Source organism: Aulonocara stuartgranti (assembly GCF_965226115.1).
Source record: "Aulonocara stuartgranti genome assembly, chromosome: 1".
NCBI lineage: Eukaryota > Metazoa > Chordata > Actinopteri > Cichliformes > Cichlidae > Aulonocara > Aulonocara stuartgranti.
The window spans coordinates 10,943,231-10,970,505 of NC_138939.1; the positions used below are offsets into that span (position 1 = coordinate 10,943,231).

Here is a 27,275-nt window from a genome sequence, read left to right on the forward strand (position 1 = left end):
TGTTGAGCGCAGATCCACTGAGCGCAGCGCAAGCTAGCAAGACAGAAGCTAAACTCGTTGCAACATGGCAAATTGAACCTCCCCCACCCTCATTCAGATCTGGCCTTTGGAACTATTTTAGTCTTCATGTGAAGTATGACCCTGAAGGTAAGCGCGTCATGGACAAAAGTAAAACAGTATGTCGGATGTGCCACGCAATGCTCAATTACATGGGTGGGAACTAGTGCGTTAGTGCAGTTAGCTCGTTAACGTGTTGACACCGTCCAGCCCCACGCATGGGGCGATCCGCCGGTAGCTCGTTAACGGAGATTTGCCGTGTTGCGGCATTAACCTCATTTCAGATTAACGCTGACAGCACTAGTGGGAACACAACGAATATGACTGCACATTCACGCTGACATCATCCTAGTGCAAAGACAAGTGGAAGCAGACAAAAACAACAAGCACGCATGCTACAAACTTTACCCGAGTCATTTAGACAGCCGTTAGCACATGATTCTCCTTATGGGGACCTGATATGTTTAATATGCTGCTGAGAATATAGCCCAGAAGAAGCGTGTAGTATAGCTTTTATTTTGGAAAGAGCCATTTCTCTGTAATAAACTCTCTTTTCCAAAGATGAGTGATTCCTCGATCAGATAGATTTATTTTTGTATTATTTTGATGTTTCAGCAACATTAAATTTAAAAACTGTACTTTTGAGTTAAAATATCTATTTATAATTTTAATAAATGACATTAAAAAAGCATGAACATTTTTTTGTATCAAAAAAATATCGAACCGTGACACCAAAGTATTGAACCGAACCGTGAATTTTGTGCATCGTTGCACCCCTAGTATTTAGGTGTAAGTATCTTTTCTACTGACACTGATAATGAATGAGCTCCAGGTTTTTCTCATATACTAAACACCAACTTTTTACTACATCATTTATGACTGAGCACATTCCCAGGTTACCAATAAATCATCAGTGATGAATGTAGAATCCAGAAGATTCTCCTGCTTGTTTTTCACCTGAGCAGGATGCTGGTGACAGTGCAGAAGAAGCTCTGAGAGATGATGAATTTGCTGATCACACAGTCATTGATTGAGGCTGTTTGAAGCCTTGTCTTTATTGATCCACGCAGCCTGAGAGTGACACCACATATTTGTGGTCAGTCTTGTGGTAGCTTTGGAGCCACATTCACTATCCATAAATTGAGTTTATTACCATGGAGGTGAAGAATCAGTAGCTTCTTGTTTTTACTGGTATTCTGATACAGCAAAGCGATGCAGCAATTGTAAAACAGTTGAACCCTTAATGTGGTGGAATTGGTTTAATGCCATGACCACAATCTATGCCACCTACTCTATAAGTGCTTTGATTATAAAGAAATTTAGTTTATATAGTGAACAAACTAGGATTAGATGAATTAAAATGGTTGTTAAACACTCAGTGTATTTTAGCACCCTGTAGTTGTTTATGTTTTAACAAGTCAGCTGAAGAAAAACTTCATGCCTAAAGATATTCTTGCCTAAAACCATTTTTCCTAAAATTTGGCATCAACAGCAATTCCACAATTCACCGTGAACAGTCCAAGTTCAAGTCATGTTTAAAAGTTCACATCTTATGTTTACTTTTGTTACATATGTAGTAAAGATGGCGGGATACATTAGAAAGCAGTGACTTTTATTGAATAGGATTATCCTTCAAATGAGAATGTCCGCATTATTTACAATCGTTGCTGCATATGACCCACAGTGCAGTGATGTGATGAGAAAGGTGTATAGACATATCAGGTACTCACACTAGTGAAGGAATGGTACAAAGTAAATAGGAACTGAGCCAAATCGCTGCAGTGCTTCCTCTGATTACATTTTAAATTGCAGACATACATTTCATCTATTTTGGCTCTCAGAGGAGGCGGACGCATCTTTCCCCCTCTCCCTTCCTTGGCTTCCCTGCTGCTTCTGTGTGTTTGTCTAGTCTCGTCTAACTCTAACCCTCAAAGAGTTTCTCAGTCTTGTCCTCTAAAGCCTAAAGAAATATGGATTTCATCCAATTGTCCTGTAGAGACGTTTGCTGCCGGATACTCGATGGTCGGTTGCATTGTGTGTCTGACGACACTCGATGGAGGACATTGAACGACATCTACCTATGTATTAGGAACCACGATAACAGAGTTCGGGCTGATTGGAGCTGGCTTGAACCTGGCTTGTCGAAGAACAAGAAGCTGCTACAGCTGTTCAAAATCCCATAAGGCTGGCCGACTTGATAGACGATTGGCAGGGCTGTGAGTACTCAGACTGTGTTTTGAACACAGTATGGATAAGATCTTGGAGAAGCTCATGGCTCTGCAATATGGATAACATCTTGGAGAAGAACAATGGGAACTGAGATAATTGGTGACCAGTGATGGACATTATACCAACTGCAAAAATTGGATGCAGTTGTTCGCACTAAACCCAAACATTCACCATCTTCACTCATGCGGCTATCCCGCTGGCGCCAGCTGAATCAAACCTGTATAAAACATTTCAAATTACTTGTGACTTGTGATTATTATGCTATTCCAAAGTATTTAAAAAGAAGTATAAGAGACAAAAGTGTAGCCTTTAGCTTTAATAAAAATTGACTTCAGTTTACCTTTAGGTCCTCATCAGCTTTTGAGTTTCTAGCATTACCATCAACATCAACATTGGCTTTCTGCATCCATAACTGCAGGTTGTGAAAATGTTTTTCGACATTCTCACCACTACAAGGACTCCCAAAAGCAACTGCAGCACTTTGAACCATGTCACTGAGGTCTTTTAAGGAAGTTGCAGTAGTGAAGACTCCAACAGTGTGCATTGCAAGATGGTAGTTCTTTGGTGCACTGCAGTTTAAGAAGAAATTATCTTTAAGTGTTTCCAAAACAGTAATAAACAGTTTTCCCAAATTGAAAAATGAAATGCCATGTGAAAAATGAAATGCCATGTCACATGTCACAATAAAAAACAAACAAACAAACAAGTGAATACTGTATTAAAACGACTACACTTACTACTTTTTACAGATCTCCTTGGCATTCTTCATAACATAACTAAGGCATCTGTGAAGAATTGGAACCTCGAAGTCTTCCTTGTTTCCTTTCCCCGAAGTGATGTTATAATTATGATTTATTGTGTCCGACAGATTTTTTTTTGCTAAAGCTAAACAGACAGCTTGCATTAGGACCATAGATCCATCACACGTAAGCATTACAGCTGAATGCATGGCTTTGCGCCCAAAGGCCCTTGCAACATCAGTCAGAAATGCTTCCAGAAAATATGTGACCGAGGCAGTGGTATGGTCACATGTTAAATATGTAGCCACTGGTAGGGGAGAGCATGTTTTCCATGGATTCCTTACTACAAGTTCGTAAATACAGAAAGGAGGCAAACACTTTCTTTTTTTCATGATACTTCCTGTAGCATCCAAATAAACTAAGTCCTCCCGACAGCGGCTCTGGAAAATTTCAATGCTCTTGGAAGACCATAAAAAAGCACCTTTTGGATGTAACATCACTTTCTGCAATACATCCTCTGGGTTGTTCTTCTTGTTTGCCACCATTAACTGGAGACTCATAATCTCATTATGATGAAGACGACTTTTCTTTCGGATTTCCAATGCTATGTTTCTCAACACTTGAGGAGTTGGAACTTCATCTCTACACCCCGATTGCACAACATCATCATCCATTTTGCTCATTTTTTCCAGATACATGGCTCTGGGTAATTGTTTTTCCAATTCATGGCAATTTTATCTCTCTTATGAGCTCTTACTGGTCTTCTTTTCAGTTCATAGTGGTTGTGCACACACTCGAGATCTTGAAAATTTACTTTCGCCTTTAGATCGTCTTCTTTATCTACAGTGACATTGACAGTCACTGGACAATCCTCGAAACTGCAGTAACCCAGACACCTGAAGAAAGGGTCCTTTCTTACTGAGTCCAAAGCCTGGACTCTGTGCCCTTTGAAAGCAAAGGAACAATATGGAAACACTGTCCGTAGTCTGTCTGAAATCAGATTTGTCCACTGTAGTCCCTTGTATCTTCTTTGGGATCTCTTATTTTTTAGATTAGCCCATTCTTTTCTTTTCAAGAAAAAAAAAAGTTGGTTCAAGTGGAACCCTGATTCTTATGAATCCATCATCAGATGAGTTGCTGTTAGGCTACAAAAGAGAAAAAATTCATTTAGTGAGAAAAAGTTTTGTTCCATGTTACATAACTACTGTAATATCTGTAAATATACTTGAAATACTTGTGTATTTTAAGTATATTAACAGCCAGTGTTTTTAATTTTGGAATATATAGCAAAAATTCATGTCGAGAATTGTCATTAAATAGAAATTGCATTCTATGTTACAACATTTGATAAAATTCTTTATTTAATTGTATATTGTGTTTTTACAAATATTTTTATGTAATATAACGTGGTCATTTAAACAATGATACTAGCACCAATCATAACTTATTTGAAAGCATTTTAATGACTGACCTGCTCAGGAGACAGCTGTCCGTCCTCCTGCAAGGAGATGTCCGGTGTCAGGAAAGCGGCAGCTGATAGTTTTTCTGGTTGCTATTACATGAGTTGAGGGGTGTAACTTTAGTGTAATTACATGTAAATGTTAAAGAGAAATTATGATAGTACAGACAGACTGACCTGCTCAGGAGACGGAGATGTCCGGTGTCAGAGAAGTGGCAGCTGATAGTTCTTCCTGTTGAAAATGACATTACCCGTAACAATATTCAGTTTAGGGATAATTTCAACAGTAATAGATTGACTAAAATGTGGTATATCAACATATTTAATAGCAAACACATAGAATTTTATTTATGGACCCTGCTCTGGTGGCTTTTGTCCGTTATCTGAATCCCCTTTGACTGGTATAGACAAGTTCTGTAGAGAACAGCATACATTTTTAATAAATTTCATTTTAACGACATAATTTAATACAATATATTTTAAAAAAAAATTTAAGTGAAAAGAACTAACCTGACGAAATGCAAATTTAAATTTGCAGTTATTATCAAAGGAACACACATAATTGGTTGATAAGAAAGATTAAGACTTAGACAAGAGACGTTCAAAAGAGAGGAAAATACAGAGGGGATGAGGGACGGTGAGACAAGACAGTAAATTCCATTGGATTACCTACTGGAAAAAAAAACAGAAAAGAAAACAAGAAAAAATATAACACAGTAGGGAGACCACAGCCACAACCTAGATAAGTATAAGTAACAGTAAATAATAAATATTGGTGTCAGCACGGCCCCTGCCGAGAAACCTTATCCACTACATGTATTTAAAATTGAGATGTGGGCACCGGCAACTTAGGAGAGGTTGAATACACAGACCATCCCTTGGACGCCATTCAGCATGCCCAGCACAAGTGATGTTGATGTATAGGTTGTGGAATAAAATTGAGGTACAGGTGGTCAGAAGGGGACACAGGAGGAATGCCTCACCCCCACCTCAGTGAAACAACTGTACCCCAAAGCCCTGCATCTGTGGCGATGTGATGGAGTGGGGATGAGGAGGAGAGGGAAGTGAAGGCAAAGTACTCCCTCGTGGGGTCAGGTCCCCCGCAGACCCCAGTAGGCACCACAGGAAGCCACAAAGGCCCATCTGGATAGGGGCCTACATTAGCACCACCACCAAGCCCCACAGAGCCCGGGGTAGCGGGCGCAAATCCTAACCTACCACAGAGGAAAATACATCCACCCAAACATTCAATAATCTCTCTGACTACATAAGACAAAAGACACCACGGTTGAGTTTATTCTCCACCTCTGTACTAATTTTAAAGTTAACTATTGTCTTTTTTTGTGTGTTTTAAATGTGGTGAATACTTGACAAACAAAGTAAAAAGAAAAAAAACAAAAAAGAAAATTATAAATTAAAGGGCCTTGGAGATGTCATTCAAACTAATACCATTGCACATCAAAACATATATGTGGATAACAGAAAGAAAAAAAAAACAGTTCAGAATAATTCTAAAGTGAAATTATCTTGTGGAAATAGGAATTTTCCATTTTAGACCATTTTGAAATCGTTAAACGAGTAGGTCGTATATGGGCAATTTAAAAAGGCCTTTATTTTGGAAAGCAAAATCAGAATGACTTGAAATTGACATGGTAACAACGCATGGTTGGATTCTGTTGATCTAAAGTGAAATTATCCTGTGGAAACAGCAATTTTCATTTTTGTGGGGTTGTATACTGTCAATACAGAGTGAAATTATCCTGTGGAAACAAGAATTTTTCTTTTTAGAGCATTTTGAAATCATTACAAAAGTGAGTCAGATATTGGCAATTTGATAAGGCTTTTATTTTGGAAGGCAAAATCAGAATGATATTATATAGATATGGTATCACTGCGGGGTTGGACAATTTTGATCGAAAGTGTAATTGCCCTGTGAAAACAGGAATCTTCCATTTTAGAGCATTTCGAAATCGTAAGAGTAAGTCAAATGTGGTCAATTTGAAAGTGCTATTACTTTGAAAGGCAAAATCAGCCTGACTCAAAATTTATATGGTATAACCGTGGAGTTGTATACTGTTGATCTAAAGTGGAATTATCCTGTGGAAACAGAAATCTTTCTTTTTAGAGCATTTTCAAATCGTTAAAAGAGTAGGTCGTATATGGGCAATTTAAAAAGGCCTTTATTTTGGAAGGCAAAATCAGACTGACTTGATTTTGATATGGTATCACTGTGGGGTTGTATACTGTTGATCTAAAGTTGAATTATCTTGTGGAAACAGGAATTTTCCTTTTCAGAACATTCTGAAATCACTGAAAGGTAGGTCTTAAATGGGCAATTTCAACGAGCCATTAATTTGAAACACAAAACCAGACTGACTTGATATTGACATGGTATCATTGTGGGGTTGCATACTCTTGATCTAGAGTGAAATTATGATATGGAAACAAGAATTTATCTTTTTAGAGAAATCAGAATTCATTGAAAGATTATTTCCCGTATGGACAATTTGAAAGGGCTATTATTTTGAAAGGCAAAATCAGAATGACTTGAGATCAACATGGTATCACTGTGGGATGGAATACTGTCAATATAGACAGTAATTATTCTGTGGAAACAGCAATTTTCCATTTTAGAGCTTTCTGAATTCATGGAAAATGCACACTGATATATGGTCAATTTGAAAGGGCCATTATTTTGAAAGGCAAAACAAGAATGATTAATATTGACATGATATCATTATGGGGTTGTATACTGTCAATATAGACTGCAACTAGTCTGTGGAAACGTGAGTTTTCCATTCTGAATTAATTAAAACAGTAGTTCAAAAATAAACATTCAGAGGGCTTTTACTTTGAAATCCAAAAGGAGATGGCTTTAATTGAGCTTTTATTTTGAAATCAGGTTTTCACATCTTTTGCCATCAGAATACACAGGGAATGTAAAACAAAGTGGAGGCTAGCTTGACTGCAATGCTGGAATTGGAGGCTGGCTTGACACCAGTAAAACCGAGGTGTATGTAGTCTGTACGGGAGGACCTAAACCTCAACGCAAGACGTAGTAAAAAACAATATTTCTGAGGTACTCGAACGCAACGGGTAATTTGTTCGTGATACTGATGTTTCTTATTGACTGAGTTCGAGGTGCATGCTAAGCATTTACGTCTGCTTATGTGAAAACTTTCTCTACGAGTCTTTATCTCTTTAGCCTTTATTTAATACATTCCCAAACTTATTCAAGTTAACAACAGTACAGGACAGCATCAAAACAGGTTTTCTGTCCTGTTGCGATGCCATGATGTTGCTGCTTCAGCAGCGTGGTTTGTCATCAGTAGACTAATTAGTTGTACCTGTCTATTTCCTGCAGCAGCTTATATTTGGTTTGAACATAGCTATAGACTGATATGGATCAGTTTATAACTTATATTCATTGTAATATTTAAATCTTGAGAGAGGAGGATAGAGGGGGAGAGAAAGGGAGAAAGCAGGATGAAGACAGCAAAGAGAGAGAAGAAAAAGAAACAAGAGTGGACATGTAGTCAAATTCATCAAAAAATTATAAAACTGTAGCTTCTGTTTTACCTACTTTCATTGATGGTAATTTCACATAACTTGTGCTATACTGTTATCAGTTATAAAACCCCAGCTCTTATAATAATTATTATAAGATTATATTTTTGATATTTTCCAGCAACTGCAATTTAAGTTGACTGAGGAGGATGGAGACAGAGAAAGAGGACTGAGGGTTGTACAAGAACAGGAATAACAAGTGAGCAAATAGTGAAGTTGGCTAAAAAAAACCCCTGTATTTTTCACAAAATAATTTTCAATAATTTTTCAAATAGGGTTTTTTTTCCTCTAACTTGGCTGCAATTTCATTATATCATTAAATAGATAAAATTACTTCTTCATTTTTCCCCGTTGTAAATTTTCCGATTTCGAAAGGGGATGTCCTTGCCAAAAGGAGTATCCGAGCTTTAAAATTATGCAAATAGTAGCGCATTAAAAACACTTATTAAAAGGACTAGTCCCTAAAACACACTAACAGTTCGTGTCCTTGATAATTATTATTACTTTGATTAATGCAGCCTGTTAGTTATTAAGTTTAAATGTGATTCCCAGACTATCCACGTTCTGAGCACCATTTTCTGCAAAGTTAACTTGTAAATTCCAGCAACATTCCTCAGCCAACATAAAGCCAGTAACACATTAACCCAGGTTTACTTACTGTGATCATATCATTCTTTCTCTTGGAAAGGTCAGTGTTAAGAGGGCTGCTTTGTGTAGCGACAAACCGAGCTGTATGTAATTATGTAGTCCGTAGCGGAGGAGCTAAACCTCGATGCATCCGATGCAAGATGCACTAAAGCCCAGTATCTGTGAGTTTCCGGAAGCAACAGGTAATTTGTTCGTGATAATGAAGTTACTTATTGACTTTTATACCTAGATCGAAGTGCATGTTGACAATTACATCTGCTTATGTGAGTACTTTGTCTACTAGGCTTTATGGCTCAATGCATTGTCATTAAGCATTTTTTTAAACACAATCCCAAACTCATTCAAGTTAACAACATTACAGGGCAGCATGAAAACAGGTTTTCTGTCCTATGTCATGATGTTGCTGTTTCAGCAGCGTGGTCTGTCATCAGTAGACTAATTATACTTTCGTTGTGCTGGCAGACAGAAGATTAAGAGGTAATCTCATGAGACAAATCAGTGATGCAGTTTTGAAACAGGCTTTTACTGAACTATAGCAAAAGTGCAAACTATTCTAATAATGCAGGGACATTGCTGTATCTTATAAAGTATATGCCTATTTTTATTTATCTCTAGATAACATCAAAAGTGTTAGTTGTTGTAACTTAAATCACTAGGGATTATTAGTTAATTATTAGCTGATGTGCGCTGTTATTTTAGTTTTTTAAAATTTTCTATTCCTATTCTGGTTAGGAATTAGGTTTCAGTGTTTGTTTATAGTACAGCTCCAAATCCAGGTGACAGTAAGTCAAAATGATGGTTCCTGTCTATGTCCAGCAGCAGGCTGTAATCAGTTTGAATATTGCTAAAGACTGATATCAAGTCAAGTCAAGTCAACTTTATTTGTCAATTCTGCCACATGTACAGGACATACAGAGAATAGAAATTTCGTTACTCTCAAACCCTAGTGATTAAAAAATGCAAATAAAATAATTAAAAAGTAAAAATTTAAATAAATACAATACAATTTTACGTATAACAAAAAAAAAAAAAGCTATGCAATATACAATATTCAAGTAAGGAGGCATAGTAGTGCAAATAGGCAAATAGTGCAAATGGAGATTTAGTAGTATGCGGTAAGAGATAGTGTAACAACAAAGTCTTATGAGGTAATGGCAGTCCAATGCTCCACAAAGTGACTGGTAACTGGTGCAGGCCAGTGAGTGAGTCAGAGAGAGAGAGAGAGAGAGCGAGAGAGAGAGAGAGAGAGAGAGAGAGAGAGAGAGAGAGAGAGTGTGTGTGTGTGACAGAGTTCAGTGAGACTGTGGAGGGGAGAGGGGGCAGAATCGGGAGGGAGTTAAGCTTCCTGACAGCCTGATGGATGAAGTTTATGGATCAGTTTGGGTGATGCCACAAAGATTGAAAGAGGAGGAGAGAAAGGGAGAAAGCAGGATCAAGAATGCAAAAAGAGAGAACAAACAGAAGCAAAGAGTGGACATGTAGTCAATCCCAAAAGGTTGATTCTGTTCATCTGGACGTAGCGTTTTCAGTGGGAGAAACGTTTCGTCACTCATCCAAGTGACATCTTCAGTCTCAGCTGACTGCAGGTTTCCTCATTTTTATAAACAGTACATTGCACAATGACTGAAACTAGCAGCACTGAATGAAGAATGGGCTGGGAGGTCAGTTCCTTTATCATTAATATGTGACATGTAGTCAAATTCACCAAAAAATTATAAAGCTGTAGCTTCTGTTTTACCCACATTCACTGATGATGATTTTGCATAATTTAGCAGTGTGCTGAACAGTTTTAAAACCCCAGACCTGCTCGTATAATAATTATTATATGATTATATTTTTGATATTTTCCAGTGTGGGATTATAATATTATTTTATGCCATGTTAGACCCCTAATTAAAGACTGTGAATTATTATGTAGTTCTAGTTTGCATTATGCTCCTGAATTAGAAGAAGGTGATAACTATTGCTTTTGTTAAACTGATTTGCATTACATTAGACTGCTGATTTATTGTGAATGAATGATATTGTTTTATGATGCATTATACTGCTGAGTTGTAAGAAATACTGTTCGCAGAAAGTCATCGCCTTATTTGTCTGATTAGAAGAGAACAGAACATGCTGGAGTTTTCTGCCCCATCTCAGCAGGAGCAGATAAACAGAGAGCCAAGGTCGTAGCTTAGGCGCCGTGTGAGAGAAAGAATGTGAATGTTTAGGCTTTTATGATTAGGTGGGGGCCACTAGAGGCTATAAGAGTTTGATCAATGCTCGACCATTTTGAGATCTGATGATGTCTGCGTACGGTGTCCATCTCCCACGCGTGTGATTATTAAAATCCTCGTTTGACTCAACCCGGCCGGACCAGTGTTGTTATTGTGGTTTTTCCTCTTGTATCCATCCCCAATATTTGAATCCGTAACACCAGCAATTATAATTCAAGTCGACTGAGGAAGATGGAGACAGAGAGAGAGGCCCGAGAGGTTGTACACGAACCAAAAGAACAAGTGAACAAATAATGAAGCTAGCTGAAAAAAAGCCCTGCATTTTTAACAAAGTAATTTTTCATGTATTTCATCTGTGCTTTGCATGCTTTTCCACTAGCAAACTTAAAAAATATTGATAATAATTGTAGCATTTTACAGGATTCATACCACTCTACAGGGAGTGCAGAATTATTAGGCAAATGAGTATTTTGTCCACATCATCCTCTTCATGCATGTTGTCTTACTCCAAGCTGTATAGGCTCGAAAGCCTACTACCAATTAAGCATATTAGGTGATGTGCATCTCTGTAATGAGAAGGGGTGTGGTCTAATGACATCAACACCCTATATCAGGTGTGCATAATTATTAGGCAACGTCCTTTCCTTTGGCAAAATGGGTCAAAAGAAGGACTTGACAGGCTCAGAAAAGTCAAAAATAGTGAGATATCTTGCAGAGGGATGCAGCAGTCTCAAAAAGCTTCTGAAGCGTGATCATCGAACAATCAAGTGTTTCATTCAAAATAGTCAACAGGGTCGCAAGAAGCGTGTGGAAAAACCAAGGCGCAAAATAACTGCCCATGAACTGAGAAAAGTCAAGCATGCAGCTGCCAAGATGCCACTTGCCACCAGTTTGGCCATATTTCAGAGCTGCAACATCACTGGAGTGCCCAAAAGCACAAGGTGTGCAATACTCAGAGACATGGCCAAGGTAAGAAAGGCTGAAAGACGACCACCACTGAACAAGACACACAAGCTGAAACGTCAAGACTGGGCCAAGAAATATCTCAAGACTGATTGATGAAAGATTTTTGAGTTTTGTGATTATGGTTAGTTGTAGCTTCATTTAAAGGAAGAAGAGCTTGTGAATTGGAACCACTATAGAGAGGGGGAGTGGAGACGTATGTGCAGAGGAATGCTGTGACATACGACACTATTTCCTGTGCAGACAAACTAGCGCGCTCTCTCTCTCGCTCCCCTTATATGGGAATCTATACATACAAAGTTATCTCCTGTTTCAGTTGACAAGCGAACAGTCTCTCCTTTTATGGAAATGTTTTTGCCACTCCTACTTCCCTGGAAACTTGTTTAAGTCTCTCTCAAATCTGTCCTGCACACGTTGCTGCAGGATGCATCGGGGGATGAGGGGGGGGATCGTCCATGTGTGCACATGTATGAGATATCTTGAGTCTGAGTTCCTTTGCCTTCTACAATTTTCTCTTCACACTGATTTTTCTTTATTACTGAGCAAATATGAATGATGATGATGACATATACAGACAACGATGTAAGCTCTATGTGCAGGCAAATACTATTGCACGCAAATTCAGCTTTTGTTCACTTCCAGTTAAAGTGGCTTTGTTTAAAGCGTATTGCACACCGCTATATACTGCCCCCTTGTGGTCATCCTACAAACAATGTAGCATGCAGAAGCTGCATGTTGCATATAATGATGCGATGAGAATCCTTTGCAGGATACCTAGAAGTGGTAGTGCCAGCCAGATGTTTGTAGCTGTGGGTGTTTGGACTTTTAAAGCACTTTTAAGAAAGTTAATGTTCAGTTTTAGAGAACGACTGGATGGTTCGAGTAACAGTATAATTGTAGCACTTACAGATCCGACACTGAGTGGTTCCCGTTATTCATCCAGTCTCAGAAAGCACTGGTTAAAGTGTTTGTGTATTTATTGATTTATTTTAAGTAATTGTGTTTTATGTATATTATGGTTTTATATTTTTACAAATGTTTTAGATACTTATTTATATACATATATATGTTTAATGGTTTATACCTTGTGTTGGGGGGGGGGGGTGTTGTGTGTGTGTTTTTTGTCTTGTTTTTTATGGACATGAAGTCTGCCAATAAAGATTGAATTGAATTGAATTTTCTAAGGTTTTATGGACTGATGAAATGAGAGTGAGTCTTGATGGGCCAGATGGATGGGCCTGTGGCTGGATTGGTAAAGGGCAGAGAGCTCCAGTCCGACTCAGACGCCAGCAAGGTGGAGGTGGAGTACTGGTTTGGGCTGGTATCATCAAAGATGAGCTTGTGGGGCCTTTTCGGGTTGAGGATGGAGTCAAGCTCAACTCCCAGTCCTACTGCCAGTTCCTGGAAGACACCTTCTTCAAGCAGTGGTACAGGAAGAAGTCTGCATCCTTCAAGAAAAACATGATTTTCATGCAGGACAATGCTCCATCACACGCGTCCAAGTACTCCACAGCGTGGCTGGCAAGAAAGGGTATAAAAGAAGAAAAACTAATGACATGGCCTCCTTGTTCACCTGATCTGAACCCCATTGAGAACCTGTGGTCCATCATCAAATGTGAGATTTACAAGGAGGGAAAACAGTACACCTCTCTGAACAGTGTCTGGGAGGCTGTGGTTGCTGCTGCACGCAATGTTGATGGTGAACAGATCAAAACACTGACAGAATCCATGGATGGCAGGCTTTTGAGTGTCCTTGCAAAGAAAGGTGGCTATATTGGTCGCTGATTTGTTTTTGTTTTGTTTTTGAATGTCAGAAATGTATATTTGTGAATGTGGAGATGTTATATTGGTTTCACTGGTAAAAATAAATAATTGAAATGGGTATATATTTGTTTTTTGTTGAGTTGCCTAATAATTATGCACAGTAATAGTCACCTGCACACACAGATATCCCCCTAAAATAGCTAAAACTAAAAACAAACTAAAAACTACTTCCAAAAACATTCAGCTTTGATATTAATGAGTTTTTTGGGTTCATTGAGAACATGGTTGTTGTTCAATAATAAAATTATTCCTCAAAAATACAACTTGCCTAATAATTCTGCACTCCCTGTAAACATGGCTTGAACACGATGGCTGCCACTATATTGATGTGACAGAATCTTTTCTCCACTCTCGACATTGGTGTACATGATGCTCTGTGATGCCTCTGCATAATAAAGAGAGGGTGTTTTATGAATTCAAAAATTTTAATATGAAACAACTCTATTACCAGTTTGCTCTGTGTATATGTCTATGGAATGGCAGGGTGATTTTCCAGTGTTTGTGCTGAATAATGCTACTTGAAGTGCTTGATGAGTTGGTGAACTGTGTGATCAAGAGACTGAAATAGTGTTGTGCATGTTTTTATTCTTGTCTGCTTTGCCACAAATTTTGATTTAACTTCTTTCACAACTGAGCCTTTGCCTTGGGTTTGATGACTAAAGGCTCCACACTAAAACTGATGGAATAGATTGGAATCTCTGATTATTCACTCAGAATTATTCTTAGAAACTACAATAGGCCATCCAACTAATTAGGTTGCTTTGGAAGGTAACATTGTAATGTGTATCCAATTTTAAATGTGAATTTTCAATTTTCAATCAGCATATTCCCTTAATATCAATTACAAGGCATGTATGACATTATGATTGTGAGCTGAGCCCCCTAAAAGCTTGAACCTAGAATCACACCTGTCACTGGGTAAAATGAAAATAGCTGATATCAAGTCCATTATAGTAGCTGATGACCCAGGAAATATCTCATTGTGAAATCTCATGCAGAGTACACACTTTACACTATTGAAACTGCTTTACTCTGCCTAGAGTTGCTGGCATATGTGGAATTCACTTTACACTCCACCTCCTTCTCAGCTCCACCTTTTGTGTTATATATTATATTAAAAAAAATACCAGGCTGCTTACATATTATATTTACATGAGCTTCTCAGCCATGAAACCCATTCCAGCTTACAGTTTTGTGCTCATACTAATGTCAGAGGAGGTTTGGAAGCCTGCAGTTACTTAGTCAGCAGAGTGTTGTTGACTTTTATGCACCATCTGCATCAGCAGTCAGTGATCCCACTCCCATGCAGGCACATGCAAAGCTGAGGGCACTGGCTTCCATTTAGTAAGTATTTATTACCAAAAAAGTAAATCTTGTGGTTGGAAAATCATTTCAAGTGTTTTATTTGTGCTCATTATTATGAAATCACAATATGCATTCAGAAATATTTTACGAAAATATAATTCTGAATAAAATCTCAATAAAATACAATAGAAATACAATGGGGTTTTTGTCAAAGTGCTGCATTACTGAAATCCTCCATCACTCACGTTTCACTTTACGTTTACACATCCCAGTGTATATACACCTAATAAAGTAGAAAGTGGTTAAAAGCACAAGCAGCATAGCTCCAGCCAGGAACAAAACTACATCTACAGAGTGGTAGGAATACCAGGGCATTCTGTAGGACTGTGCTTTCAGGTGAGCTGCTCCTTTGTGCCTCATGACAAACTCTATCCAGAAGAGGGCGTTATCCAGTGGCTTTACTGGCTTATCTCTGTGTAGCCTGGAAAGTCTCTGCATGTTCGTCCTGTACGAGGGATCATTCAGGACTTCCTCTATGGCCTTCAGGAAGTTGTTGTCTTTGTCCACTGTAGCTAATGTAAGTATCTTAGCTCCTCCTCTGTCTTTCAGACGTAGCAGGTTGTCATACTGATCAAAAAACACAGGTATACCCACAACTGGGACTCCATGATAAATAGCTTCTTGGACTCCATTTGTTCCTCCATGTGCCACAAATAGTTTTAATTTTGGATGTCCTAAAAGGTCATTCTGTGGCATCCAGTCCACCAGTAAAGTGTTATTGCCCAGATTGGCTGGTCTGTCACCTTTATACTTCCAGATCACTTTCTGTGGTAGTTTAGCAAAAGCTGCAGCGATCTCATTTGCCATGTCAGCAGGAAGTTCAGTCACAAAAGTCCCCAGAGACATGAGGATGAAGCCATAGTCTCCAGAACTCTGCACAAAGTCCCCCAAGTGCTGAGGCAGAGGTTTAGCAGGTTTGCACTGGAACCCTCCGATATAAACGACATTAGGCATTGTGGGCCGTGGGTACTCAAACACAAAGTCCACTCTCATCAGCCAAATGTCTGCATCAGTCATTAACTCATTAAAATCATAACCAGGCCCAAGATATTTGTCAGTTATTTTCTGGTATACTAGTTTAGCCATCAGGTTGTTTTGTGTTTGTGTTATGATGTGTAAAACCACGTTTGTAACTCGCTGAGAAAAGGTCATCTTGTCAGTATACCCAGTTCCAGTCACAGGAATGTAAGATAATGGTGATGGAGCTATGGAAAAATGAGCATCTGCAGTTATTACCCAGCGAACATTATAAACCAAAGGAAGGTTGAGATATTTGGCCACAATGACTCCACCACCCCAGCAGGGGTCAGCGAGTATCACGTCAAACTTGCTTTCATTTAAGTTTCTCATCAACAGTTTGTCATCTACTATTGCTGTTACAAGTTCACCTATAGTTCTGTGAATGTCAACAAATTTGCTGAACAGCCCTACACCCATGTGGATAAAACCTGACAAGGAAAGAGCACCTTGTTCAGATTCTATGAGCTTAGCCACCATTTTTGACATAATCTCCTGAGTCACAGGGTTTTCCACCGGAACTGTTAAAATATTATAACTAGAGGAAATATCCTTGATGTACCAGCTTTTACTGGAACACAGAATTGTTATGCTGTGTCCTCTAGAGTGCAAAGCCTTTAGTAGAATATCCATATTTACCCAGTGGCTGCCTTCTGAAGGAAACACTAAGATGTTACCTCCTTCACAGGCTCTGGGAATAGAAATGAGCAGCAGCAAAGCAGTGCAGCAATAGATCACCCTCATCTGAAATGAAGAAAAAAAAATGAATTTACTGACATGAAAAAGATGTTCACAGTGGAAACGGACTATGAAAATTTAAAACTACATTTTTTTACTTTGTCAATGAAAAGTTTGAGAGTGATGCAATCACAAGCCATCCATATATGCTCTTGCACTTTCATGATTTATTAAGCAACTTTCTGTTTCATCACTGAAATTTTTGAATTTGTAATAATATTTATAATAACATATTTGAAGTTGGTACACGTTTTGTCATTGGTGCAGATAATTTATTAGCTTGAGGTAGGTTGCACGTTTTAAAAAAGAAGGCGTGTAACTGCATAATTGGGAGGTTTTTTATTTTATTTTTTATTTAATTAATAAAAAGATACTGACAGCGAGCTGCTGAAAGCGGATGACGTAAGAGTCTACCGGATGTTGATTGTTTGACAAAATAGAGAAGCAGAGCCACTGAATGTAGAGAACGGAGCTACGACAGAGTTCACCGGGAACGGAAGAAGCACGAAACAAACAATAAAGATTAAAAACTGCAGTATTGAAAGTGCAGACGGTGGCTGCAATCGATACTTTTCATTGTTTTCAACGTTCTGCTTCGGCTCTTTGTATGCTATAACTCTGCTCTTCTCCGTGTCTGACTGATGGATCAACAATAGCATAAGCATGCGTAGCCCACACACCAGTTGTACCACATATTTTTGACACTGCTTCCAAGGACAATAAACCCTCTCTGCAGCTAAACAGGAAGCCCCAACTACCCGGGGACTGGAGCAGAGACCCTCGGTGGTTTTCAACACCGTTTTTTGGGCGGGGGGTCCACAAAAACCCACAAAGCTTAAGAGTAGGCCACTAACTCCAGTCGCAATTTGAGCAGAGCTTTTACGTGGAGTAGCAAGGTTAAGTTAATTTCCCGTATATACAGTCACATTAACACAGAGCGTTTCTACTTACTGCTGGACGTTTGGTTTCTCCACACAAGAAATGTAAAGAGCCTGTTTTCCAGAGCGCCAATGAACGAAATCTGTTCAATTAATGTTGCTATGCAGGATAGAGAAGAACTGAATCACAATCCAGGATGCACGTTGAAGCCTGGAAGGCAGGAAGTAATAACCCTATCTATCTGTGTTCAAAGGTGACGGGGATACTTGGAAAGCAAAGGTGTTTTTATGTACTCTGGATCAAAGTTAGTGCGTCATTTATGAATTAACTGAAATTGTACACTTTCATTTTCACTGAATAAGGAATTAAATTCCAGTGTTTTGTCAGCACAGTCTGTAGGCGTTAACCATTATAAAGATTCTTTTTGTTATGCATTGAAAGGTTTATATTGAAGCTGCATTTCTTAATGGATAAGTCATTCTGTATTCATTTTGTAATTTTGTTTGAATGATTCTTAATTCTTAGCTTTATATTTGTTTCTGTGTAATGTCATGTAAATGTTATGCGACCCTAATGAGGTTTGATCGTTTCTAAATTTGCAACCATTCTAAATTTATTGGTTTATAATATATAAGAGTTTCATATGTCGATATATAGCCTATGTAGATGCATGTCGGTGCATCTATGGTGGTTTATTGCACATACTAAAACTTTGGCTGTGAAATAACTGCAAGAGATGAATGTCTTCTGCTCATCTGCAAATCCTGAAATGTTTTTTCCAGGATTTGATTTTTTTTTGTAAAGATTTGCATGTAACAGATAATTCTGATATTTTTCAGAAAGGTCTCCCATTACCGTTTCACAGATGCTATGAAAAGTATAATAGGTTATATTTAACAGGTTTTAATACTAAATAACAAGACTGCTTTTACACACATAAGCCCTGCATACTCACACAAAATTGTGTTTTGTTATGTATTTAGTATTTTATAAAACAAAAGATAAGACAGTAAAATGTAAATATGCTGCACTGACTTTGGAAAATGGTTTTCCAACAGAATTTGGTTAATATTTATCTTCCCCTTGCATGTTAACATTTCTGCATCCCACAATATGCTGTCACCATGGAAGCAAACATATTGACACAGAATTGTGGGGGGGGACAAGTATCACAAAATACATCATCATGTGTGGCAGTGGGCACCAGGTAATGATCTGGAAACTGTTGGTTAGATGCAAAGCAGAGTGGCAGTGGCAGAGCTTACCATTAGCTGCTGTGGAGAGGCAATGAGGTGGCTGCATGGAGGGTGCAATTATTCTTGCCTGTTATTAGTGACCACGAGAATGTTAGAGAAACGGGAAGGATGGAAAACGGTGATGGTGCTGGGGGCTGGGGGCGGACTCTCCTAAGGAACAGGAGGAGGAGGGGATGAGCATGCGTTGCCTGTTCACAATTGGAGGCAGCAGGGAGTGAAGCAGCATCTGTGTAAGGCGAGAGAAAGAACCTGCATGTAATGGAGGAGCAGTACAGCAGCACTGCCGCTGTTGTTTGGACACTAACTACCTTCACATCCACTGTTAATCACTCTTAATGGGACAACCTCAGAGCAGGTATGGATACAGCAGCTGCATGCTCACATATTAAAATGTAATTTTTATCTTGGAGAGGGTCATCTTAGCAAGGTGAAGGTAGAACATATTCTTGACTTATGCAGATGTTGTTCTGGATGTTATAAGTGTGGTTGCAGTTTATTATTTAGTGTAGATGATGCTTATTTGTTTTTCACAGCCTTTCCCCTGAAATCCCTAAATAAGATTTTATTCGGCTTTAATAAAGACGAATAACTTGGGATTTGAGCGTTTACCCAAGGCAAGATTTATTTACCCAGATGTATAAAGAAGCCACGGTTTTTAATAACTATTGTTTTGAATATTTTATTTTCCAGCTCTGGGATGCCCAAGGTACCAGCTGTGTGGATCGAGTGCCACCTCTGATATGATGTGGAGAGCAGGAGGGGCAGCCACCTCTCTCACACTGCTGCTGCCATTGGTGTGCTGGTGCTACCTGTGCCACTCACTACGTGAGTGTTTTATGACCTGGGGATGACAGAGTAGCAGATGACTGATGACAGAGTAGCAGAGTTTTCTACAGAATATTGAAAAAAAATTGCAAGAGTTCAGCTACAAGGAGTGACTTGTGTCAGCATGTTAATATAACATTTTATAATTTGTGCATTTGCTGTGAGTTTAGAAAAACAAGTTAGCTATCCTCTTACTGATCAAATATGTAAAAAATTCTAAAGCTAGTAACTAAAAGACTGTGTTCAATTTTAAATAGACTTCCTCTGAAAAAACAGAGTGCTTACTTTTTACTATGACACACGATTTTCGCCTAATACATCAATAATTAACACTCTGTTTTCATTCGTTATCATTGACTGAAAACAGAGGGTCTGTGTGGATAAGTGGATGGAAAAGATAACCTTTGGTTATGACAAAAGAATAACTGAAGTCACTCTTGGAGAATTAACTTAGTAGAGGTTATTGGTGGGCAGGTGAGGAACAGTAGAAAGTGAGAAAGGACAGGAATAATAATATAAACTATACCAACGGGAGGGAAGAAAGATCTGCTGCCATCATTAACGTATATACAAATATACTTTATTTGTCCATTATTTTGTGATCTCTTGTTATTAATGTTTTACATATTTGCCTGACTGTGGCAGCATGTGATCTTTAGAGAATTTATCACTGGAATCCTCAGCAACTCACATTATATATTCCATGTTTATTGCATTACATGCTTAGTGTTTTGAGATGCTTCCTATTGCACTGAACAAGCAGAAGCTAGCATTCATTTGAGTAAATGATTTAACATGAAATATTTTTTACGCAGTATTTATGTGTAAATATCATTTGCTGATAGAATTCAACATTTGCTGACACTGATAATGAATGAGCTCCAGGTTTTTCTCATATACTAAACACCAACTTTTTACTACATCATTTATGACTGAGCACATTCCCAGGTTACCAATAAGTCATCAGTGATGAATGTAGAATCCAGAAGATTCTCCTGCTTGTTTTTCACCCAAGCAGGATGCTGGTGACAGTGCAGAAGAAGCTCTGAGAGATGATGAATTTGCTGATCACACAGTCATTGATTGAGGCTGTTTGAAGCCTTGTCTTTATTGATCCACACAGCCTGAGAGTGACACCACATATTTGTGGTCAGTCTTGAGGTAGATTTGGAGCCACATTCACTATCCATAAATTGAGTTTATTACCATGGAAGTGAAGAATCAGTTGCTTCTTGTTTGTACTGGTATTCTGATACAGCAAAGCGATGCAGCAGTTGTAAAACAGTTGAACCCTTAATGTGGTGGAATTGGTTTAATGCCATGACCACAATCTATGCCACCTACTCTATAAGTGCTTTGATTATAAAGAAATTTAGTTTATATAGTGAACAAACTAGGATTAGATGAATTAAAATGGTTGTTAAACACTCAGTGTATTTTAGCACCCTGTAGTTGTTTGTGTTTTAACAAGTCAGCTGAAGAAAAACTTCATGCCTAAAGATATTCTTGCCTAAAACTATTTTCCTAAAATTTGGCATCAACAGCAATTCCACAATTCACCGTGAACAGTCCAAGTTCAAGTCATGTTTAAAAGTTCACATCTTATGTTTACTTTTGTTACATATGTAGTAAAGATGGCAGGATACATTAGAAAGCAGTGACTTTTATTGAATAGGATTATCCTTCAAATGAGAATGTCCGCATTATTTACAATCGTTGCTGCATATAACTCACAGTGCAGTGATGTGATGAGAAAGGTGTATAGACATATCAGGTACTCACACTAGTGAAGGAATGGTACAAAGTAAATAGGAACTGAGCCAAATCGCTGCAGTGCTTCCTCTGATTACATTTTAAATTGCAGACATACATTTCATCAGTACACGTGCATGAAGCACAGTCTAACTGCAGTGTTTTATTTGGATATCGTTCTGAGGCTATACTCTGCAAATATTAACTGATGGCATCTTACAGACTGGGAACCTAAAAGAAAAAAAACTATTGCTTAAATTTGTCTCTAGCTAACCCATCATCACCCAGAACATCCCAGCTAAACACTAAAAATGTATTTTGAATGCTATATTCAAAAATACATTTCTTTTTGATCACTCCATTAGCAAAGGCTAAGTAGAAAATATTCGCTACCATGCTTGGCACTCATTGTAAAGGCTTCATACATTCTCTTTTGATGTAGTAATCTTAATTATATATTCAGTATGAGTTTGGTTCCTAACTTTGGTTTGCAGAGGTCATAGCCAGAAGCGCTACACATAAAACTAATATAAGTTCAGAAAGGTAAATGCAGTGCTGTTTGAAAACATACAGGGAATGGTTTAACTTTTTTTAACATGACTACCCTGTTAATAAGTAATGCTATATTTTCTGAATTACCTTAAAATAAACCAGTATAGCTAGATAGACAGATAGATATAGATATTTTAAAAATCATGTCTTTTCCATCTCTTAGGTATTCCAAAACTCTCCTCCTACGCAAAAGCAGAAGACAAACTATTCAAATATCTCTTTAAAAACTACCAGAAATGGGTTCGTCCAGTGGAATACCTAAACCAGACAATCCGTGTGAGGTTTGGACTAGCTATTTCACAGCTTGTTGACGTGGTGAGTATAAATCAGCACTGATTATTACTGTGATAATGTTTATCTATTTGTTACCAAGAAATCATATAAAGGACATAAAATAGTTTGTTCAAAGATTAAATGCCATTTAAATCACTGCTCTGTTCTCTGCTCTCTAAAAATATAATGTATCACTTAATATAAAATGTGAATGTTTTTTGTACAAAATGTGTTGTTTTACAATTCTAGGATGAGAAAAATCAGTTAATGACAACTAATGTTTGGATGAAACAGGCAAGTACCTCTATATCTGTACTTACAAAATGATGTAACATCATGTTGCGCCATTAATATTTTTATAGCACCTTTCTAATCTAAACTTACAAGAAATATTAAAAAATACATAAAGCCCTTGAATAAAAAGACGGCATATAATAATAGGAGGATGCTTATTCCACAGTCTTTGGGCCAAAACAGTAAAGGTACTCACCGGCTTTGTGTTAAGGCTTGAATGTGGAAGCTGTGACAGCAATTGATTCTCTTATCTGAGAGATCTGCTTGCTTAATGAAGAGTTAAGTATTTTGAGATATAAAGTGGAGCTCTATCATGTAGTGATTTAAAAGTAATCAATACAGTCTTAAATTGGATTCTGCAGGAATTGTGAAGCCAGTGTAGCTCTGCAAGAGCTGAAGTAAAATGTTTCTTGCATTGAGTGTTTGTGAATAGCGTTGCCGCCGTGTTTCGTACTAAATGTAGATGGAAAACTGCTGCATTGTTAAATGAGTAGCAGCATTCAATTATATTATTATATTCTGTCTGACCTTGGCAATATTTATAATCTGTAGAGATTAAGATTGAAGGGTTAATAGTCTCAGGATTTTGTTGTCCAACAGCAGGAAATTACACTATTAGGAATATAGTCAGGAGGAATGGGTGGTGGTTAGTGGTTAAGTTGTGATATTACTCTGGCCTAAGTTTTAGTGGTCTTGTATTGAAGTTTGTTTGCCAGTGACAGGTGGGTCACACATGGGCCTTAACACTTTGTATTAACTGGATAGAAGTAGCAGTCTTCACTCTGGGAATGGCTGCTTTGGCTTTTTAGGATGTATTATAACAGAAGAGCATAGACTGGACAGGAAAGCTGGGATAGAGAGCCAGGAAAGTTAAGTGGGAAATGCCCCAAAGGAGATTTGAATCTAGACTACTGCAATAGCCTTGAGGCATATGAGTCACACTCTCAATCCAGCAAGCTATACTAACACCCTATAAACCTGATTTCGTAAGGGGAGGCTGAATACACGCCTGCTTCTGTGTAAATAATCATTCTGTACAATACGATAATTTTTAATTCAACACTGTTTATAACTTGCATAGTTCACATTTCTGTATAGCTGTATATCTCATATTTCTCTATAGTTTTTTTATTTCATAGTTTTTCATATTTATATCCTGTTCATACATAGTTCGTACTCACTACAGCCTGTACATACTTATAGTTATAGCATATTCATAACACACCTTCATACCGTGTACATTATAACATACCATAATAGACCCATTTCTGTAATATATTTACATATCTATATTGACAGTCATGGCTAAAGCACTTCTAGATGGATGCAAACTGCATTTCATTGCCTTGTACCTGTGACATGTGCAATGAAAATAAAGTTGAATTCTATTCTATTCTATTTTTATCATAGTCTGGTACATTGCCAGATAAAACTGACATAGCTGTTCATTGTATGGAGCCATGTTCCCAGTGTATTCATGGTTCCTTGTTTTATCTCTTAACTGGTTAAATAATAACTGGCAATGACTTATGGCTTGGATCGTATTTCTACCACCAAACTATCTTCTCAGAACCTCTTACCAGCCAAATACCAATTACCTAAAGACAGGATTTGTTGTGCTGTCATCTCCCTCCATTATGATAGCTTGAGGGAAACCAGATGTTCGTAACCGTCCTTTTTTCTTCTATCCAGTCATCTTGTTACAGTCCTTATCACTTTCCATTTTCTTTGCCACCACTACCAAATTTCTCTAGTCTAAAGAATAAGTTGTTGTCACTTCTAACTAGCGGTTCCTCCTTGTTCCCAGTCTCTGCGCTAAGTCAACCAGCTACTAGCTCAGGTGCCATGAAATTATTACAAAAACTGACTTTCAAGAAAGGATATGAATTTTCAAATAAGTTTAATATGTATTTTAGCAACCCATTGATAGATTAGTTGTGGTTTTAATTGTTAAATGGACTCTTTTCCCTCACGTAGGAATGGACTGACATGAAACTCAGATGGAATCCTGATGAATACCTGGGCATCACATCGATCCGTGTCCCCTCAGACAGGCTATGGCTGCCGGATGTTGTACTGTATGATAAGTATGTCACTGTACTGTATATAAATAGGTTATTAAAAGATATAATGAAAAGCTTTTTCTTTTTTTCTTACATTTTCCTAATTTTCCAAATGATTTTCATAGTATATAAAGCAAAGAAAAAAAGTGGGGAGATTAAAATGAAGTAAAGGAAGTTGTTGTTCTGGATGTTGTAGGAGTACTCTTAAAGAAGCTGTTAGCTAAAATGTGGGCATATTTTTCTTAATAGTTCTGATGGACGCTTTGAGGGAACTATCACCAAGGCCGTTGTGAAGTACAATGGTACAATATTGTGGACACCACCAGCCAACTACAAGTCAGCCTGCACCATTGATGTCACCTTCTTTCCTTTTGACCTCCAGAACTGCTCAATGAAGTTTGGCTCCTGGACCTATGATGGCTCCCAGGTGAATTTCTATTATATAACAGCATCTGCAGTACATTAATATTGTAATAAACACTGATTAATTAGATTCCCTTTTTGATTTAACAGGTGGACATAATTCTGGAGGACTTCCACGTAGACAAGCAGGACTATTTTGACAATGGTGAATGGGAGATAGTAAAAGCCACAGGCAGCCGTGGTCTGAGGACTGATGGCAGTTCTTCCTATCCCACCATTACCTACTTCTTCATTATCCGCAGGTTGCCTCTTTTCTACACCCTCTTTCTCATCATTCCCTGCATTGGCTTGTCCTTTCTTACCATTCTTGTTTTCTATCTGCCTTCAAATGGTGGTGAGAAGATCTCTCTCTGCACCTCAGTGTTGGTGTCGCTTACCGTCTTCCTCCTGGTCATTGAGGAGATCATCCCCTCCTCTTCAAAAGCAATCCCACTCATTGGGGAGTACCTGGTCTTTACCATGATCTTTGTCACACTTTCCATCATTATTACTGTCTTTGCCATCAACATCCACCACCGCTCTTCTTCTACACATCACAGTATGGCACCCTGGGTGAGGAAAATTTTCCTGCATCGACTTCCTAAATTGTTATGCATGCGCAGCCATGTGGATCGTTATGCCACAGCTGGAGTAGCCAGGGCTAGAGAAGCGGTGGGACTGGAAGGGATAAAGAGCTCGACACCTGAGCTCACTCAGCTCCTCTACACTCGACACAACCTAGAAGCTGCTTTGGAGTCTATTCGCTACATTACCATGCATGTGGTTAAAGAAAATCAGGTCAGAGAGGTGAGTTTTGAGGGTTTTTTCATTTGTAAAACAAAATCGCAAATTACAACAAAGACAGTAAACTTGGAAAAATTACGGATTCATTACCCTGAGTTAGCTTATATATGTGTCTCCCCATAACCATTAAGAATATAGAGACTGCCATGTGCTTCTTCTGTTACAGGTTGTTCAAGACTGGAAGTTTGTAGCCCAGGTTCTGGATCGAATGTTTTTGTGGGCCTTCCTCTTGGTGTCAGTCCTTGGTTCTGCTCTCCTCTTCATCCCAGTTATTTACAAATGGGCCAGTATCATTGTCCCTAGCCATGCTGGAAGTATCCTCTAATAACCACAGTTAGACTAACCAAAAATTGAAGCAAAGCACATAAACAGCTACTTCTAGTCATATTTGAGATATGATTATAGTCCTGCTCGGGGTTATTCTGTTTGCTATAGGTGTGCCAGAGCTGCACAGCTACAGCTTTGGGTGCCTTGTTTGCAGAGTGGAGAGAAACAGGCTTTGTCTCAAATCCATAACATGTACTGTTCTTATGTAGGCTTTCAGCATATAGTTGATTGATACTGGAATAATGAACAAACATGTACTCAGAGTAGACATATGTACTGAATACTACCAATTTGTAAATGTGTCTATGATAAACAATATTTTTCAACAAAGCACAACTGAAACATAAAAACCCTTAAAAATCTTTAGGGAAAGGGTATAATATGAGACTTAGTGTGTAGCAGAGTACATAATCACTATAGGATGAACTTGATTTTAATCTAAATTCTGCATTTGAGATTAAATATTACTTAGAAAAGATCATCTGCATTTCTGTCCACATTTCACATATAAATAAATAACAGTACAATATGATACATGTATTTGGCCTTGTCTGTTTACTGGCATCATTGAGTGGATTTATTGTTGGTTCTGGAAAAAGCACAATACAATATGGCAAGAACAAATCCCAGAGATTCCCATAAATCCCTTCATGAGGACATGAGGAAAAGCATACCCCATGAAGGCACTAGGACACGTTTTAAGCTTTATGTACTAGTTTTTGATGATCTTTTGAACTGTAGAACATAATCATGATTCTCACTTTTACACAGTATGCCCTATCAGCAATGTCAGATTCATTAGTAGTTTAAAAATAGACTATTCTTGCAGGTAAACACAAAATCTGACAAGGTGCACAATTGTGAAAGAGAACAGCTGGTCTTGGTAAATAAAAGATCAGCATTTCTCCACAATTTCCTTGAATTCCTTTGCCTTTTAGAAGGCTACAGTTATATGACCACAATAGATACAATTATTATTATGCTGACTGCATGTGTGTCAGTTATGTTCTTATATGGAAACA

At 38.1% G+C, this 27,275-nt stretch overlaps 2 protein-coding genes and 1 long non-coding RNA gene across 4 annotated transcripts; 1 reads left to right on the plus strand and 2 right to left on the minus strand.

Annotated features, from left to right (window-relative positions):
* The first annotated feature begins 88 nt into the window (after positions 1–88).
* On the plus strand, positions 89–27,267 carry chrna5 (cholinergic receptor, nicotinic, alpha 5). Of its 2 annotated transcripts, none has more exons than XM_082526849.1 (7): positions 89–147; positions 19,652–19,786; positions 22,254–22,405; positions 24,635–24,744; positions 24,970–25,147; positions 25,234–25,929; positions 26,093–27,267. In XM_082526849.1, the coding sequence occupies exons 2-7, from the start codon at positions 19,702–19,704 to the stop codon at positions 26,249–26,251; spliced, it is 1,380 nt and encodes a 459-aa protein (XP_082382975.1). In that variant the 5' UTR covers positions 89–147; positions 19,652–19,701; the 3' UTR covers positions 26,252–27,267. The 2 variants fall into 2 exon arrangements, with proteins under 2 accessions (XP_082382975.1, XP_082382974.1); XM_082526848.1 differs by lacking the exon at positions 89–147 and adding an exon at positions 18,620–19,316.
* Positions 1,653–4,720, minus strand: LOC309702289. Its single transcript, XR_014275415.1, has 3 exons — positions 4,663–4,720; positions 4,498–4,578; positions 1,653–4,171 (listed from the first exon to the last, which is right to left on the minus strand). It is a non-coding gene; the product is annotated as an uncharacterized lncRNA (long non-coding RNA).
* On the minus strand, positions 12,952–17,891 carry LOC309702226 (UDP-glucuronosyltransferase 2C1-like). The gene is made up of 2 exons (XM_082526755.1): positions 17,778–17,891; positions 12,952–16,832 (listed from the first exon to the last, which is right to left on the minus strand). The coding sequence occupies exon 2, from the start codon at positions 16,830–16,832 to the stop codon at positions 15,249–15,251; it is 1,584 nt and encodes a 527-aa protein (XP_082382881.1). The 5' UTR covers positions 17,778–17,891; the 3' UTR covers positions 12,952–15,248.
* Positions 27,268–27,275: the final 8 nt, after the last annotated feature.

Coding starts and splice junctions, on each gene's coding strand:
- chrna5 (XM_082526849.1), top strand. CDS start 19,702: ATGATGTGGAGAGCAGGAGGGGCAGCCACCTCTCTCACACTGCTGCTG. Junction 19,787..22,253: donor CTACCTGTGCCACTCACTAC/GTGAGTGTTTTA, acceptor TCCATCTCTTAG/GTATTCCAAAACTCTCCTCC. Junction 25,930..26,092: donor AAGAAAATCAGGTCAGAGAG/GTGAGTTTTGAG, acceptor CTTCTGTTACAG/GTTGTTCAAGACTGGAAGTT.
- LOC309702226 (XM_082526755.1), bottom strand. CDS start 16,832: ATGAGGGTGATCTATTGCTGCACTGCTTTGCTGCTGCTCATTTCTATT.